Genomic DNA, 19,715 nt, shown 5'->3' with positions numbered 1-19,715 from the left:
CATCTATCTATCTATCTATCTATCTATCTATCTATCTATCTATCTATCTATCTATCTATGTTTTTCATTTCTGTGCCACCCATTTCACTAATAAAGCAACTCTGGTAATGATTATACTGTATTGATAGCTCCTGGACAAAGAGCAGAATATAAAACACAGTTTAAAAAAACAAGTCTTCTTTACTGTAAATAACCTGTCAGAAATCATTATTTTCAGAGTAAAGAGACCAGAAACAAGATCCACGTGTTGGATTCCAAGTAGAAAAAAAATACTAAATTGGGATTGTGTCAAAACAGGAAGGGATTGATTGATTGACTGTATGCTCTTCAATTTTCAAGACCATTAAACTATAAGTGGCTGAAAGAGTTTGCATGTCCTCTAAAGGTCACAGAAAATTTTTCTTATGCACCAAGAAGATTGATATTTCAAAACCTCTTCTCTTGGAATTACAGGTGAGGTTAAAGCACATTAGATGAACAAATTGCCACCAAAATTAAGCAACATTTTAAATAGTGGCTCTATGTATTTACATTTGTGATCTGTACAGCTATTAACTTTATAAATTAAGTCAAATTCAGAGAGAATCTTGGGTGGCTACAAAGGTTAAACTCACCGTGCATTTATACAAAGATATTTGTATATCATTTGGAGTTATCCTAGATGATTTTCGAAGAAGTATACTAGAATGAATCGTTAAAAATGAACAATTAACATGCTAAAAACCTGCAGATTCAAATTAAAACAATTAAAAATATATAAAGTGATGTAATTATTTGCTACAACAGCCGTAGTTGGCAAAATTATCCTTTTCCCTTCATCGCAAATATAGTCACTTAAGTCCTCTTGACTGGTCAGCCTCTTACCTGTTCAGCTGAAGCCTAGTTCAGTGCTCTATCTCATGGGATATCTCCCTTAAAAGGTGAAACTAAGTCCTCTTTGAGGCAGGATGATTGAATGGAAGACAATTCTGGCTTTAGAATTTCTCCATAAAATCTATGGCCCTAATTAAGTTAGAGAGGGGGAATGGTTTAAGAACCTATTTAAGAAGTAGGCAAAATATTGCCAGTTGTTGCCTTCATTAGAAGTACAACAATGCTTACTTAGAACAGAAAGAGGTCAGTCTTCATTACAGACTATGATGTCAAACAGATAACAATGTTGTATCTAAATCTCAACAGGGCAGGTGATATGTCAATCCCAGGTCTTCCATAAGATAAAACAGGAACATTTCATGGGACATTCAAGGACTAATCTGTAGAGAAGAATTCCCTTAACTTCCAAAAGCTTCTTCTTCTATCAGCCTAAGAAAGTTGGATATAATTAAGGATTGTAGAGCATCATGGAGATCGCTTTGAGGAAAATATTCAGAAACCATTAGAAAATAAAATGGCAGAAGCGTTCCTTAAGACTTGGGAAAAGAGGTAATGTTAGAAAGAGATCAGGCTGGGTCCTCCATGACTCAGTACAGTATAAGAGGGATGAGAGGTAAAACACACTCAGACTTGCAAAGTACTGTCAATATAATCTCAATAAAACTGACTTTTAGTTGTCTTTTGGAGTCTGTTTTCTGATCTGGATAACCTTGAAGAGCTGACGCTTATCCACCCTCTTAACAAAAAAGCATTAGTGCATTTTAACTCTACAATCTCTCTATTCCAGGAAGGCCATTATTGTTTCTCTATTTAATGTCCTCAGATCACATTTCTATTTTCTTTAATTTATTATCCCACAAGTGAGAGGATTTGCCATTTGTAAAAACTGTCAGTTATATACACATACTCTCTCTCCATTCAGAACAAATGACTTACAAGCGGTGTGTCCTTTCCTCCTACAATGCTGAGTCCCAGACCTGATCGTCCTTTGGATATTTCAATAGTCATTTCTTGGCCAGGAATGATTGGGCACATTGCTGGATCTACTGGAGGAGGTGGAAAGTTGTCTGCAGCAAAAAATAAAAAGAATTACTCCATACAATTGGAAGAATTGTGTAAACACATTGCAGAAGAATATGTTAGTTAGAATGTCTTAATGGATCTGATTAAAGAAACATGACTCTTGTAAAAACTTAAGTTTGCTCAAGTAAGTAAGGAAGTAAGTAAGTAAGTAAGGAAGGAAGGAAGGAAGGAAGGAAGGAAGGAAGATAGTTGAAGTACAACAGGGGCATTTTTTTAAATAATATTGTGTTGAAATGGTTGTTTCCAAAAAAAGAGAGCAGAGATTGTTCCCTTGCAATACAGCTTCTTGATTTATTGTCTAGGCAATAGGTCCTATTATCACTATGCCACTAAATGCAGAATAAGCATTTGCTATTTAAAATCCATTTGGGATTTTATGTTTTGTTACTAACAGGGATTTTTCTCCCCTTTCCATATTAATTTGTTTACGTAAGGCATACACGAAGAACTCAGTTTTTCAGTTCTTAATGCTCTCCATCCATTTTTATTTTAAAATCCAAAAGTATAAAAACACATGCCACATGTTGAGGCGACAATTTTAATTAAACGCAAAGTAGAAGAAGACATTAAAGGAAACTTCATTTTTTAAAAAAGCTTGCATTTCTATGAAAATAAAAAGGACATGCTCAGTGTTGCAATAATTGAAGTGATACTTTAAACAATACTTAAATGCCTTTAGACATTTACCTCAGTTAAACTATATTTTTTTAAAAAAATAAAAAGCAGCATTACCACCCTAAATTCTGAGGATTAACACAAAATACTTCTTCAGATGGAAATAACAGGTTCATACTTCGGTTGCTGAATTCTGTCTCTGGAGGATAAGATGATTCAGGGGCCAAAGAAATTTCATGTAAATTGATGGGGATGGGGTTCACTGTGGAAGACTTTGTTTGCTTTAACTGGTTTTGAAGCTGGGAGAGGCAAAAGAAAAAATAAAATAAGTATTTGAATGTTTAACCTCCTATGAAATTCTAAACAAAAAGTTAAACCATTGTGCAAGTAATATTTACATGAATCAGGAATGGAGAATGAACAATTCTAGTTATCTGTCTACTTTTGGAACATCAATTTCATATCTCTCTCTACATGAATGTATGAAGAATTATTTAAAGGTAAACTCCTAATGAAAAGCTGTAAGAAACACTCATGTTTTGGGCTATTTTATGTGTCTCTTTTAATTGTCAATATGTAAAATTAAACTGAACAATGACTAATAAATAAAATCACTTCTTTTTTCATTTAAATAATAGAATTAAAATACCCACATTTTCTGGAGGCTGGTCTGCCTTAACCTGCTGATCTTCAATTGCCTGTTTTTCAGCTTTGCTGCTGATATCCTAATCAATATGGATACATAAATTGTAAAATATTAGCTTGTGATACATTATGGTCAATTTTATGAACATTTGCAGTTGCCATACTGCTGCTTCTGTTGAGGCAACAAGCTGATATTTGATTTTCAGTCCAGAAGCAATTAGTCATTGCCACAGTCCTGTGACTAAGAATTTATAAATCTTTACCTGCAGCATTCTCTAAGATAAATATAAAATGTAAAGCTTTTTACCTCACTTATTTGCCTTGGACTAAACTAGTATTGATCTAATCCATTTTACCTTTATTTGTTTGAATGTAACTTGTGCATTTGAATATATCAATCAATCAATCAAAGTGATTGAAGTGTTACCATGCTTGACATCTCAAATTTGTTTGCCCATTTGGAAAGGATCTTAAAAGTATAGTACTTATTTTGAGGACCTTAAGGATAGCATGATTAGAAGCTAGTCTAATGATTATCATCACATATTATCACTTAAATATGAGCCAGCAGTGTGCTGCAGCTGCCAAAAAAGCCTACACCGTGCTAGGCTGCATTAACAGAGGGATAGAATCAAGATCATGTGAAGTGTTAATACTACTTTACAATGCCTTGGTAAGGCCACACTTGGAATACTGCATTCAGTTTTGGTCACCATGATGTAAAAAAGATGTGAGACTCTAGAAAGAGTACAGAGAAGAGTAAGAAAGATGATAAGGGGACTGGAGGCTAAAACATATAAGGAACAGTTGCTGGTATTGGGTATGTCTAGTTTAATGAAGAGAAGGATGAAGGGGGACATGACAGCAGTGTTTCAATATCTCAGGGGTTGCCACAAAGAAGGAGTCAAGCTATTCTCCAAAGTATCTGAAGGCAGGACAAGAAGCAATGGATGGAAACTAACCAAAGAGAGAAGCAACCTAGAACTAAGGGGAAATTTCCTGAGAGTTTAGAACAGGGGTGTCAAACTGCCGGCCCGCGGGCCGGATGCGTCATGCCAAAACCATGCTTACCCCAGCTCCAGCAATGGGGGAAAAGTTGCAATACGTCACGACATGTCATGTGACGTGGCGAGTTTGATACCCCTAATTTAGAACAATTAATCAGTGGAACAATCTGCCTCCAGAAGCTGTGAATGCCCCAACACTGGAAGTTTTTAAATGGACAGCCGTTTGTCTGAAATGCTATAGGATTTGCTGCCTGAGCAGGGGGTTGGATGAGATGACCTCCGAGGTCCCTTCCATCATCATCATCATCATCATCACCATCATCATCATCATCATTTAACAGTATAACTAAACAACCATATTACTATTTCTATTTGACATGGAAAAATGAAGGATTAATTTTAATGGCTATTGTTAGCCAAGTAAAACCCTGGTTCCATACTAATACTGTCAGTATTACTGTTTAACATTTTCCTCTTTTGACGTACTGAATATTACCACATATATAATCTTAATGTTTAGCTGCTACACAAATCCAGAAAAGCATCCTATTTTAAGTAATGCAAAGAAATGGTACATTCATTCACTAGGAGCAAGGTTCAGGGATGAAGTAAAAGAATTTTCAAGTCATATCAGGCTTACTGATTATAATCCATTTCTGCTCATACTTGTTCGAGACGAATAATAATGCGAACAGCTTATCACCAAGGACTATGGAAATCTCAGGAGGAAGTTGAAGATCCTAGAGATGTAGGCGGCATTTCTGTTCATTTTTCAAAGAAGGCTACTGACAGGCTGTACATTTAATGTTGAGAGAGATTTATTTTCTATCAGCCTCAAACTTTAGTCCTGCTTTTTCACCTTGCTCTTTGTATATTAGAACATGTTTGTGTGTGTGTGTATTCTTGCATGCATGACTTCAAGTTAGTTTTGATTCTAAGCGACAACATGGACAAGTTCCTGAAGTTCTCTTGGCAAGATTTCAGAAATGGTGTGCTGTTACATCTTCTCTAGGGCTGAGAGAAAGTGACTGGCCCAAGATCACTTAGCTGGCTTTGTGAAGGAGAATTCAGTCTCCAAAACTGGCTCTTGAATTACTTTAAATTTCCAGCGTCAGATGAATTGTACTCTAGGGCAGGGCTTTTCAACTGGTGGTATGCATACCACTTGTGGTACTTTGTCACATGGCAGGTGGTACATGATTGCTAGCCAAGTGTAGCAGGGGAGGGGAATGAGCCTAAGCGAGCCAAGCCTGAGGGAGAGGGAGAGGGAGAGGCAGCTGCAGCTGCAGGACTGTGTGGGCTCGGCAGATTGGCTCCAGCTGATTGGCATTTCCAGAAGCAGCTTGGAGATAGAGGTGAACTGAAGAAAAAAGGGGGGAAGAGAGGAGAGGCTATAAAAGAATGTGGTTTGGGAGGGGGAAGGGGACAAAAGACAGCAGGAAAGGTTTAATCCCTTTAAACAAATGTAATATTAGTTTTACCCCCTTTGAGTCTGTCTCTGGTTTTTAGAAAGCTTTCTTTGAAGGTAAACTGGCTTAATTTAAAGCTAAAGCTTTTCGCAATTGCTGGAGCCTTTCTGTCTTGGATTGCAACATTGTGACACGTGACACGCCTGAGGCAGCTTAAAGAGAAAAAAAACCCGGAGTCTGTGTTTCTTTATTTTCTTGCTTTGCACTTGATTACTGTGTCTTTAAGGGTACAGGGAAGGGATTGGGGGTGGGGGGTTGCATTCTTACTACACTGTGGAAGAGCTCAGAAGGGCCAACCAGCTAGCTCAGGAGTCTACAAACTTTGAAACTTTAAGACCTGTGGACTTCAACTCCCAGAATTCCTCAACCAGCCATGAGGAATTCTGGGAGTTGAAGTCCACAAGTCTTAAAAGTGCCAAGTTTGAAGACCCCTGAATTAGCTGGTAGTGGTGCATATTAATAAACATGGATAAATTCATCATACATCTGTCAGTGCAAAGGAAAAGTGATTCAGCAAAGGAACAGCCACCAAAGAAATTAAAACGTACTTTTTTTTCTTTTGTTCTACAGTCTGCAATATTTTATTAGATTATAGAATAAAATACAAAAATACAAAAGCAAATAGTAGGACACAGTGGGGAGGAAAAAGGGGGGGGAAAGTGAGGGGGAGAAGGGAAAAAGAACAGAGTTCCTCTGTTGCAGCAGAAGGAAGCATTAACATTGAGCCTCAACTTTTTACTTTTCCATAATATTATAAACTAACCATTTCTATAACAACAAATGAATCTAATCAGTAAAACCCAAAATCCTCCCCCCCTTTTTTTAGTTATCAAGTTTTTGACACCTTGCTAAGCACTGGTGGCACCCAAATATTTTCATGTCCTAAAAGTGGTACAATCTATGAAAAGGTTGAAAAGCCCTGATCTAGGTCATGATTGCCCCAAATGTGGTTTTTCAAGAGGACTTTTGTTTTTCCTTGAAAACATTTCACTTCTCATCCAAGAAGGTTTTCAGTTCTGACTGAATGGTGGAGGATGGAAGATTTATATTCCTTGTAGTCATTTGGTCATTTGCATTCATTCTGAGAGCCATTGAGGCCACTTGGATGTTTATCTGCTTTCTCTGTGCGGATTGTGTAGTAAATAGGAGTTAGGCGGTGCAGTATCCCTCCTCCTCTGTTGAGAGAGGGCTGTTCGATCTTTATTTTAGCAAGCCTCTTTGACCGCTCTTTTAAATCAGTGTTCCCCTCTGTCCAGAATGTGGATTTTGCTGTCTTCAAAAGAGTGATTTTTGTCTTTCAAATGCAGATGGACTGCTGAATCTTTTTTTTAATTGAAAAGTTTTAAAATACATTTTTAAAAACATAAACTCCCTCCCTCCCCCTCCCCCCCACTTCCCCTCCCTTCCCCTCCGCCCCTGACTTCCCAGAGCTGAATACAGGGTATAAACTTTAACCAACTTAAGCTAAAATATGCTAACCAACTAAAAAAAGACACTTTAGATTCTATCGCACTTTAACTCCTCTTAACATAACTAAATAACTAAATAATAATAACTAATTGATAATACATCATATAATACTAATACTTATTCATATACTAAATGAAACTTTCTAGTCCCATATTTATTCTGAATATAACCGATCCATCTTCTCCATTCCAAAATATATCTCTGTTGCGAGTGTTCTTTCAAATATGCTGAAATCTTTGCCATTTCCGCCAGGTTTGAAACTTTCAAAGTCCACTCTTCTATAGTAGGCAGTTCCTCCTTCTTCCAATATTGTGCTACCAAGAGTCTTGCTGCCGTAATTAAATTTAACATCAATTTAGTATCTATAACAGTACAATCTGTAGTAATACCCAACAGAAATAACTGTGGAGAAAACCTTATCTTTTTCTTAAATATCTTCTGCATATTCCACCAAATTTTAATCCAAAAAGCTTTAACTTTTTTACAAGTCCACCATATATGATAATAGGTTGCATCATCACAACCACACCTCCAACATTTAGGCTGATAATTCGGATACATACATGCTAATTTTTTTGGATCTAAATGCCATCTATAAAACATCTTATAAAAATTCTCTCTTAAATTTTGTGCCTGTGTAAATTTCACATTTCTGACCCATATCTTTTCCCAGATATCCATCGCTATGGGCTCCTGAAAATTCTGGGCCTGAATCTTGTCTTGACTGGTTTGTTCTCCTATGTTGTGCCATGTGTTTATGAAGTGATTGTTTTGTTCCTCCATTGTACAGATCTGTACATGTCTTGCTGCACTGTATTGCGTATGTCACATTGCTCAGTTTGCGTCTGGGTGTTTTATCCTTCTATGTAGGATTCCAAGTATGAGGAGACCTTAGATAATGTGCTCAGAGATAGATTCAGGCATAATCCAGAGAGTGCTGTCAACACTTTCAGCCACCTTCATCCATTTTGCTGCCACTACTCTGTCTTTTGTCATCTTCCCCCACAACCACATTGCACAGTTGCTTTTTTCTTGGCTCCCTCCTCACTGTTTGCACTGCTGCTCTGCTTTTTTTTTTCATCCTCTCTGCCTGCTGGCATGAAAGAGTGCTAGTAGCTTTCTCCAGCTACCAACAGAAAAGCTGCAGTTTTGCACATATTTTTGCTTCTTCAAACTGTGATTGCTGGTTAAATAGCAAATGAACATCTGATCCAATAGAATACTATAGTCTTCTGTAATGCATGATATCGTGCTTGGCGTAGAAACTGGCTTTAAGAAGCTCCGGGTTCGGCTCAGTCTGGATAAGGCAGCAGCTATAGTTTCATGCAGACAGTCCTTGAGTTACGACCACTCAAAGTTATGATGATGCTTGACAAGGGGGACTTATGACTGGTCCTTGGAGTTATGGACATTGCAGCTTCCCTGCAGTCATGTGCTTACAGTCTGGGTGCTCAGTACCAAGCTCATGATAACAAAATCACAGCAAGCTGTTGTCACATGATCAGGATTTCTGACGTTTTCTGCTGGCTTCCCACAAGCCAAGTTGATGGAGAAGTCCGCAGGCGGCAACAAGTTGCTTCTTCTACTTCTCCTTTTTCATCTACCCGTGTTCTATAGCACCTGCCCACAGCACTCCCTTGCCATCCATGGCAACTGCCTGGCCACAGCTATCACCTGCCAGTCTGGGATTCCTGCTTCTTCCTGAATGACCTACACAGTCCTGGAGTTACAATGGCAACTGGGACAGCCATCACTAAATGTTATGATCACATGATGTTGTGCTTTACAACCACATCACTTAGTGACAGATTTTCCAGTTCCAGTTATGGTCATAACCCAAAGACTACCTGAATTTAAAAGATATCCAGTTCTTATTAATAATACAATATGGGATATCTTCACAAAAAATCTATAGAAATAAAGTTGGACCATATTTAGCAATGAAGTTATTTTTGTGAATGTACATAACCTAGTCATACCAATTTTGAATACTTAGATTGCATGCTATTATTATTTATCATTATTAACATTTATTATGGCTGCCCATTCTGGGTAGCTTACTGTATGTCTGTGTCTGTCTGCGTTCCTAAGACTGAGGAAAAGTACATTTTAACTCCAAAAGAAACTTTGCCTAAATATCAGTTTTAAGATATTTCTACTATCAAATGAAATAATTTGGACTTACTGTTCTTGGACAATATAATATCACAAATGCAAGTTTTCTATCCAATTCATCTCTGTTTTTAATAGCTCTTAACTTACATTGTGGAAATGTTCTTTCATTGATTACACCACTTAGTAACTGTTTGTCCTGTAGCCAAAGGATATTTCTAATGCTTACTGTTAGGATTTAATTACATACATGTTGGGATTATATAAAGCTAATTATGATTAATTGTTCTCATTTATAATACGTTGGAAAGCATTCTTACCTCATTGGAAGACTGGGTGCAAGAGGGTAATGGAAAAGGAGCTACAGCCATCTGGTTAAATGCATCCTCATTGCTAACAGTCAAGAGAAAAATAATTGATTAGTCAAACTAAAAGGACAATTCACATTCAATCTCCCTCTTTGCCCTCTCTCTGGTGAGCTAAAGTTGTTTATCATATTTGCAACCTCCTTTCCTCTGTGATTCACAAAAGGGTTTTAGGTCCCTCATTTCAAAATACTTAACCAAATTGAGATTGCTACATCATCTGCTTTTAATACTTGCCTCCAAAACAATAACAACAAAAAACCCATTTATTTACATTTGTGATCTGTACAGCTATTAACTTCATAAATTAAGTCAAATCAAAGCAAAATTAACAATATATTTCCAGCATGAAATGGACCAGGTAATTAGGATGCTGGATAGATATGTACCATTATTTGGAGAAATGTAGCTCATTTCCATATGTTCAGTTGCAGACAGTTAACACAAGACCCTTATGACAAAACAAGGGCTATTTCCCAAAGGATGATGAGGCTGAGCAGAACAATCCTATTTCAAAAGGGCTTCCTCTATGGATTAGTAGATGGGGAGTTTGAAAAAAAGATCTGGAATTTTGTTACGTTGACTGTGGTGAGAATTTTATACGCCCAGAAATGGAAAGATATTCCAGTCTCCACCATAGAAAAATGGATGGGAAAAGAAAAGTGATGGAGGTAGAGGAAATGGCAAAACTGCTTGTTTTAATCAGAGAAAAGGTTTGTTTCCTCTTGGAAACTGCTTCTGGACATTGTGCTTAAGGTAGAAAAAAAACCCCCAAACTCTTGACATTGGGTTTTGCTGATTTGTTATTATAGAAATGGCCGGTATTTGTTAAGTTGGTAAAGTAAAAAGTTGACACTGAAATTTTATTCTGTATTTTACTGTGTTGAAAAAAGTTGGAAGTTGATGTTTATTTCTTTCCCACTGTATCTATACCTTTCTTCTCCCCCTTCCCATTTTCCTATGGTATTTATTTTCATTTGTATTTTCTATTATGAAAATTTTTAATAACATTACTCTACGTGCCCTGTTTGTAGTTGGAATAATCTGATCAGTTCCAATAGCATTTTCATTATTGTTCCATGCTGTAGTAATTAAACAATGGTACATATTTTAATCAAGTTTATATTACAACAACAACAACAACAACAACAACAACAACAATAATAATAATAAAGTTGGAATGGACCTTGGACGTCATTGCTGTATTCAATGCTGTACTTTCAAAAATATGTTTTATTATTATTGTACCAATACAGGGAGTCCTCAACTTACAACCATTCATTTAGTGATTGTTCAAAGTTACAATGGGACTGAAAAAAGTGATTTATGATTGTTTTTCACATTTATGACCGTTGCAGCATCCTCATGGTCATGTGATCAAAATTTGTATGCGGGCAACTTATAGTATTTATAATGGTTACCGTGTCCCAGCATCATAGAAGCACCTTTTGACGAACAAAGTCAATGGGGGAAGTGAGATTCACTTAACAACCATGTTACTAAATTAACAACTGCAGTGATTCACTTAACAACAAGAAAGCTCGTAAAATAGGGTTTGCCCTATTAACACTTAACAAATGCCTCACTTATCAACAGAAATGTTGGGTCCAACTGTGGTTGTAATTCGAGGACTACCTGTATAGGAAAAATAGCACTCCCATGTTTATGACTAGGAATGAAGGTGAGCTATGATTTCTGCATAATTTGGACAAAGATATTGAAATCTACTAGATAAAAGCAGTTGGGAGAAAAACACCTTAAATTTTCCGCCAAAGTACTATGTTGAGAATTTTCCAGAACTCATATAGTTCTTAAGAATGTGGAATGAAAGAAAGCAAGGAAAAAAGTATAAGGGGATAAATTGACTTGTTTTATTGCTTAGCTATATAAATCATCTTATGGTTCTCTGAGTGGATTAGAATTTGCCTGGATAAAATAACAAATGACAGGAAGTCCTTTTTAGCAATAATGAATGTAAAACACATTTTAAAAATGTTTATGCCATTCTGCACTAATGCATTTTTAAGGAAATCCAATATCGCTAAGTGATATAATCAAATCTGTGCAGAATGTTAAGTAGTTAGCCCAACTCACCTCACAGGGTTGTTGTTGTGGGGAAATCAGAGGAGGAAGGTGTGTCAAAAAAAACAAACAAACGCTACACTGATGTCATTGTGTTTTACCTCCTTCTTTCTTTTGGGCCTCTAAGTAAATGACATCAAGTGGGAATATGAAATAAAGGTCAGAATTTGCACAATTCTTAGACATGATGAGTGAGCGCACACACTTGTTTAATGTCAGCCAAGAAAAAACAAGAAAACATACAATAGCTAAGAATGTCAGCAAACAGAGAAAAGGAAGAAAAAGAAGACTACGGAATTTAAAGAAAAATTTACAAACACCGGAGTACTCAAGAAGAAGAATAATGGGAGAGATTTAATAGAGGAAATTCAGGTAGGTTAGGGAAAGACTTTTAGAAATGGGAGATGAAACTTTTTACAAATTGAACTGTAGGCAGGCAAAAGCATTTTTTCACAGAACTGTTTTTTAAGAGGTTTTCAGAGAAATACTGTATTCAGTATTCGGGAACTTGTTTCCACTAGAAAACACAATGGCACAATTGGCAATAGAAGAACTATCACAAAGAACAGTAGCAGGTTGAGATGAAATATAATACATTTATATATGACCAACTGTCTCATTTTCATGAGTCTTGGTGGCTTAGAAAAACAGAAGGGAAATATTGTATAAATAAAGAACCAAGACTGAAAACAGCAGAAACAACATAACAATGGGTTAGAGACTGGAAAAGATCAAAGCCATGGCAAATCTAGGCAGCACACTAAAAAGCAGAGACATCACCCTGTCAACAAAAGTGTGTATAGTCAAGGCTATGGTCTTCCCAGTTGCAATGTATGGCAGTGAAAGCTGGACCATAAAAAAGGCTGAGCGCCAAAGAATTGAAGCCTTTGAACTATGGTGCTGGAGAAGACTCCTGCGAGTCCCTTGGACTGCAAGGCGATCAAACCGGTCAGTCCTAGAGGAGATCAACCCTGACTGCTCTTTAGAAGGCCAGATCCTGAAGCTAAAACTCAAATACTTTGGCCACCTAATGAGAAGGAAGGACTCCCTGGAGAAGAGCCTAATGCTGGGAAAGGTTGAGGGCAATAGAAGAAGGGGACGACAGAGAATGAGGTGGCTGGATGGAGTCACTGAAGCAGTAGGCGTGAGCTTAGATGGACTCCAGAAGATGGTAGAGGACAGGAAGGCCTGGAAGAACATTGTCCATAGGGTCGCAATGGGTCGGACACGACTTCGCAACTAACAACAACAACAACAACAACATATATCTATGCTAAAGAAGGGAGTTGCACGAGAAGGAAGAATCTAACTGAACCATTGCAGTACTTCTCATGCATACAGTGTTTTGAATAAGATCTTGCACAGAATAAAACATCCATAGTTGATGAGAGAAAAGATAAATGAATGGGCAGAAGGCCATGATATCAGATATCTAGCTTTAGCTGGGTAACCTTTGTTTATTGATACAGCAAGGCCTTTGATCACATAGATCATGCCAGAATCTGGAATATATTAAGATTATGGATGTACATTCAATATTTCATTCAGAAATATCTTGAATGAGAAACTACTGTAAGAGCTGAATTTGGAGAAATGCTGTAAAATGCTTCAGAATAAAACAAAGTGGTGGTGGTGGTGGAGTAAGGCAGGAAACAATTAATCTCCAAATCTGTTTATAATACAGGCAAAGTAAACATGGCACTAATTGGAAGAAATGGAATCAAATGGGAGACATTTAGCCAGAATTAGAGGATAGATGTATACCCTGGACTTTAAGAAGAACTAATTGATTGGTTCTAGACAAAAACAAAGTGGTTGGGCTAACTGCTCCTTTGAGAAAATGATCAACAGCTAGAAATTCAAATATTTTGAACATATGATGCAAACGGAGGATGAAAAGTGGGAAATGGACTAGTAAAGTAAATGAATGGAATCAAGGATCAAGGAATGTCATTAGAAAAACGATGGCTACTTACTAGAGACAAGGTCATATGATTGGCACGGTCTGAATCCCATTCAATGGCTATAAATTAAATTTGGACATGAGGTTCTAAGAAGGAGATTAAGGGAATATTAGACCCAAGGGGTGGCTCAGTGGGTTAGGACGCTGAGCCTGTCAATCAGAAGGTCGGCAGTTTGGTGGGTCGAATCCCGAGTGCCGCGTAACAGAGTGAGCGCCTGTTACTCGTCCCAGCTTCTGCTAAACTAGCAGTTCGAAAGCACGTAAAAATGCAAGTAGAAAAATAGGGACCACTACGGTGGGAAGGTAACAGCGTTCCGTGCGCCTTCGGCGTCTAGTCATGCCGGCCACATAACCACGGAGACGTCCTCGGACAAGCGCTGGCTCTTCGGCTTTGAAACGGAGATGAGCACCGGCCCCTAGAGTCGGAAACGACTAGCACGCACGTGCGGGGGAACCTTTACCTTTACCTTTAGACAGACCCAGGATGCAACCCAGTCGTTCTCTTTGATTCATCACTCCTATTCAATAAGCAGGTGGCAATAATGACTAGGAGGGAATTTGCACAGTTTTGTCTTGTGTGTCAGTCTGCCTGTTCCTGAATCAGCAAGCCCTGCTAAGAATCACTCCTGCCAAGTTGGACTACTACAATGAACTCTACATGGAGATGCCCTTGGAGAATATCTGGATGGAGCAGCATGGGCACTCCCAGAACATTAAGAGCATTTGTTGCTGATTCACAGAGGAAGAAAGGAAGGAAGGAAGGAAGGAAGGAAGGAAGGAAGGAAGGAAGGAAGGAAGGAAGGAAGGAAGGAAGGAAGGAAGGAAGCTTTCATATATGCAGAAAAGTATAAATCTATCTGCTGGAAAAATCAGACAAAAATACTTTTCCCTTAGAAATCAGTGATATGCACTGAGAACAAAAACCACAATAATTATCCATGGCAAGATGAACAACTCTATATTGGGTTGCCATTTTGAGCAGCAGCTACATGTCTGGTGTAACTAATGTTTAATGCACTCTTGGCATCTGCCATTTCCCATCTTCACTAAAACTGAATTGTGCATGATTTTAATCATATAAAGCCAAATTCATCATAGAAAGAAAACAAAAATTTAGGTCAAAAGAGGCTCCTTCTCATTATCTAGTTGGCTGTGCCTGTTGATATTTTAGCTCTGCTTCAAATGAAACTGCTCCATTGCAGATATATTTTAAACAGTAAAGTAAGCTGTCTTTTGTATAAAAGTATAAAGCATTTGCCTTTTGTTTCCCCATCCTGCAACTATTAAGCAATATAAAATTAATGACTGAATTATGAGGGAAAAGAAAAGTTATTTATGAAGTATCTTTGATTTCCTTTAAAGTTAAAAATGTTAAAATAAAAAGGAAAGGATCTAGGAGTCCTTTGATCTCATCTTTAATTCAAACATTTTGTTTAGGCAGACATCAAGTTCCTTAGATAATTTTGAGTATGTCCATATCTCTTTATTGCAAAGAGAATATCAAATCTCATTGCTAACAAATGAACATGCTCTGTGTCATTGCCCTTGGTTTTCACTATCTCCTTCCAATTCCTAAATTTTCCAAACAACAACATTAGTAACGAGAGGGAATTCTCATGAACAGAGTATAGTAATTAGGTTTCCATCTTGACAGCCTAACTGGGACTCCTTTTTGTGAACTTTTATGTGAGTAAATGCTGCCTAGATTGTCCTTTGCATTTCCTCAAGGCATATATGTGGCCGAGTGTATTTGTCCATGTGGTGTCAGGGAGACTGAATAATTCTCACATATTGTAAATTTTACAGAGACATTAGATCAGTTCACAATGTAACCCTAATAGATAAACTCTTCTTTTGCAGTTATATTCTAATTTAAAGACATAAGAAAAGCAAACATATTGAGAGATACAACGGGATGAAATTTCTTTCGATTGTTCAATTTTTTGCATTGCAACGAGTCACAATGAACACATCCAACTCTGTATATATATATATATATTTTGCCACACAATGTCAGCTTTCTCCCAACCCAGCAGCAGGGGGTGAACCTTTGTACATGACATTTAATTTTCAATAATTGTGTAAAAGGAAAAGCAGGCTGGAAGCAAGATCATTAATCACCCATGGAAATCTTGGAATAAAAAGTAGAGGGGGTTTATTTTAGTAGCATTGTTTTTCCTTTGTAGTCATGATCTGTCCATAGCAGAGTTTAAGATTTAACTAGATATATTTCAAAACAAATATATGGTGTAAAGATTAACTCAGCAACAGTATTTACTCAGCATTATTCTTTGTTCAGTATTAAAATCTGAGTATTGGAGAGAGTCTAAAAAACAGCCCTCTTCCATTTTTTTCTCTTTCTTCCAAACAAGAAACAAAACTAGCACCGATGATGTTACCTAGTTTGGCTAATGAAATATCTGCAAGAAAATAAGCAAGCTCAGAGAGCACCAAGAATCCCTCATTTCAAACCTTAGCTACAAATATTCTCCTTTATAAGAAACAAAACACGTGTAGACTAGCCTTCAGCAACTGGTTGGTAGGCCCAACACATCTGAAGGTACCAGGTGAGGGAAGAATGGCAAAAACTATCTTGATCTGTTCCTAAAAAGAGAGAGAGAGAGAGTGTGTGTGTGTGTGTGTGTGTGTGTGTGTGTGTGTGTGTGTGTGTGTATTTCCCTGGGAGGGGGGGGTTTGTGTGTATTTTTCTTCAACTGCAAGCCACTAAGAGTTGTTACAACATGTAACCATTAAAACACATACCACAGAATAATGTAAATGACAGTAAAAATAGAAGTAAGTAAGTAAATAACATTATAAAATGACACAATTGCATTAAATCAAGAAAAAACAAATTGGGTTTTAGCACCAGTCCACCAGATACTGGTATGTGGCTAGTTTAATCTCCAAGAGGAAGTTATTCCAGAACGTGCTGCCACCATACCTCCAACACTGGAGGCTTTTAAGGAGGGACTGGAGAACCATTTGTCAAAAATGGCACAGGGTCTCCTGCATGAGCATGGGTAGGGCTAGAAGAACTTCCAACTCTGTTATTCTCACCATGGGGTCCTTCACTTCACAGAAGTGTGGGACTGCCAGCACCTGCTCCCGACAAGATCTAATGGGGCAAGACAATACTGGTGAAGGTGAAGCTTCTGGAGAAGGTGCTTCTGCAGATATCCAGCAGCTAAGCCTTGAATGGTTTATTAGATCAACAGCATCACCTTAAATTATCTAGAATCTGGTGTGCATACACACACCCACAAACAACTTAAAACTGTCTTAATAGTTTCAAAACTATTTACTTATTTCTCCATCCCAGAAGCTTTTTTTGAGAATCCTCCTCTCCTCTGACCTGATAGGAACTAGCCAAAATATCCATAGTCTATTGACACATTATATTCCTTTATTACAATTGGCCTGAACACATTATTAATCACAATTATTCTTCCTCCACTTTTTCTTCTTTTCTAAAATACAGCTGCATGATGAAGAATTCTTCAAATTCAAAAGCTTGACTGTGCAACCCACAATTAGCCTAATGAAGTTACTGCCCCAATTGAATTTCTGACTTTTTTCTCTGCAGAGCTAATGTGACAGCCTTCACTTTGGGTACAAAATAGTTGCGCAACATTTAAATATTTTGCCCTTGACTAAACATGTTAGTAGCTTTCAGTTTTATGACAATACTGAATTTTTTGTTTCTCACTTCAGGCTATTATTTCTTGACCTCATCAGCCCAACTGTTAATGATTATCATTCTTACCGTATAAATACCAGTTTGACCTTTGATGGTGCCGTCTTAATTATTGCAGAAGCATTCTGGTGACTTCTCCCATATAAAATCTGGTTATTTATCTGTTTTGTAAAGAACATTTACCAATTAAAAAGAAGCAAAAGGTCCACTATTACTTCTTAATTTTATTGCAACATTGCATAAATCCCCTTCCCTTTCTCTAAATCTTATTGAGTTACAGGCAAAAATAAAGAAAAGTAAAAGGGCAAAGTGGATGAGGAGAGTGTAATTTCTTCCTTGAAAAACAGGACGTTTCTGGCTTTTTTTTTTTTAAAAAAAGCATTACATTAGCCAATCATGGGAATAATGGTGATAATCAACAGGAAATAATTATGTCATTGCTATAATTCAGGGAGTAAGATTGATTGCTTCAACATAATTCGGGGCATATGCCACTTCAAACAATATGACTGAATGTATTGGAAATGCTGCAGAATAAAGGAGATTTAAATCTATTATCAAGTCAAGCCATATTGGAGCTTTACCTTACTGTACCATTTTCCTTTTAAAGTCACAGATCGGTATTACCGAGAGATTTAAGCACACCAACAGTTTTTTGAAGACAAAGCATACAAATACATGAAAGGCAAAAAATAGTTAAGGCTAATCTTTTTCAAGGCATTTGCTTGGAAATCTGAAATCATGGCAAAATTCCATGCAAAGCAAGATTTAAATTTTTATGTGTGTCTTTGCAAACACTCATGGGTAATGCTAGCAGTTTTTTTAAAAATATATACTTACGTTTTGTAAAATTAAATTTTTGAGAGAGGGAAAGACAGAGAGCATGCACAAAATGATTGATTTAATGGTCCTATTCGCATGGAAAGTGTGTATGTGTGTCTATATGGATAGTATGCATCTTATGACAGTGTCAAGATAATAAATGTGTTGGGATGTTAGTTGCTACAAAGATGGCTTTATACATAGGAAATAGCAGATCTAGGAATGGAAACTTTTAAAAAAATATTTTTTTGTTATAGCAAAATTAAAAAAATCTCTAGAAGTTGGAAAATACAACTTTTTATGCACAGAAATCAGAAAGTGCTAGAAAATCAAATGGTACTGTTGTTTTTTGCAGCAAGAAGCACTGGAAAAATGTAAATTAAAAATAAATTATTGATGAAAGTTAGTGGGGAATTTCATAAAACTGATGGCTGGATACATTGCATACATTTTTTGTAAAGGCGGTTCTGCTTTCAGAATCAAAATTAAAAATGTAAAAGTCTTGTTTGTTAGGGGATATGCATCTGGAGGAACAGATGGGGAAACTTGTGACAAGCCAGACTTTTCCAAGAAAGACATCCAGCTTAAGAAACTGAGTAGTTTGGAGCTGGATAGAGGATGGAGGAAGAGTTTCAGGGTAGCCACACCCTAGAACAGAGGTCCCCAACCTTTTGGGCACCAGGGACTGGTTATGTGGAGTGAAATTTTTCCGTAGACTGGACGGGGGCCTAGTTTTGTGAACTGCCCGCATCCGGTTGCTGGAATGCAGTGGCCCGGTACCAGTCCACAGACTGGGGGTTGGAGACCCCTGCCCTAGAGGTTCTCATGATCAGGTCCCTGAGCTCAGGCTGTTCTATTTTAACGCCAGATCCGTCGTTAACAAAGCTCCCCTCATTCATGATCTGATCGAGGAGGAATGTGCGGATCTGGTGTGCATTACGGAAACTTGGTTGGGCTCGGAGGGAGGGGTGCCTCTGACCGAGTTATGCCCTCCAGGTTTCCGGGTGCTACACCAGCCACGGGCTCAGGGCAGGGGTGGTGGGGTGGCAGTGGTTGTTCGGGAGACTCTGTGTCCGCGGGAGGCCACCATTGTCCAGATGGCCGGGAGTGAATCCCTCTTCTTGAGATGTGGTCCTCGGGCTCAGTTGGGCTTGTTGCTCACATACCTGGCGCCCGGCTATGTGGCAACAGCCCTGCCCGAGCTGCTCGACACTCTCTCAGGGCTGGCGGTGGAGTTCCCCAGGCTTATAGTCCTGGGTGACTTCAACCTGCCGTCACTGGGAGGGTCGTCTGAGTTAGCTCGGGAGTTCATGGCCTCCATGACGGCCATGGGCCTGACCCAAGTTATTGAGGGCCCGACTCATGTGGGGGATCATACTCTCGACCTGGTGTTCCTATCTGGACAGTGGTTGGATGATCTGGGAGGGGGTTCACCAACCATCACCCCCTTGTCATGGTCAGATCATTACCTCCTGCGGCTGGTTTTCCGTTATGCCACCCCCCGCCGCTGGG

General features: G+C 38.0%; 1 protein-coding gene across 1 annotated transcript in view; it reads right to left on the bottom strand.

The window, feature by feature from the left end:
- Positions 1-19,715, bottom strand: part of PATJ (PATJ crumbs cell polarity complex component) — a 167,885-nt gene that overhangs the window by 29,503 nt on the left and 118,667 nt on the right. The window contains exons 30-34 of the mRNA XM_081325227.1: positions 17,451-17,542; positions 9,595-9,667; positions 3,225-3,296; positions 2,750-2,870; positions 1,810-1,940 (exon numbers count right to left, since the gene is read on the bottom strand). Coding sequence (XP_081181353.1) covers positions 1,810-1,940; positions 2,750-2,870; positions 3,225-3,296; positions 9,595-9,667; positions 17,451-17,542 — 489 coding nt within the window. The remainder of the gene's footprint in view (positions 1-1,809; positions 1,941-2,749; positions 2,871-3,224; positions 3,297-9,594; positions 9,668-17,450; positions 17,543-19,715) is intronic.

Source organism: Vipera berus, assembly GCF_964194415.1.
Source record: "Vipera berus genome assembly, chromosome: 3".
Classification (NCBI taxonomy): Eukaryota; Metazoa; Chordata; class Lepidosauria; order Squamata; family Viperidae; genus Vipera; species Vipera berus.
Note: the sequence above shows the minus strand (reverse complement) of the source record. Positions and strands in the feature narration are given on the sequence as shown.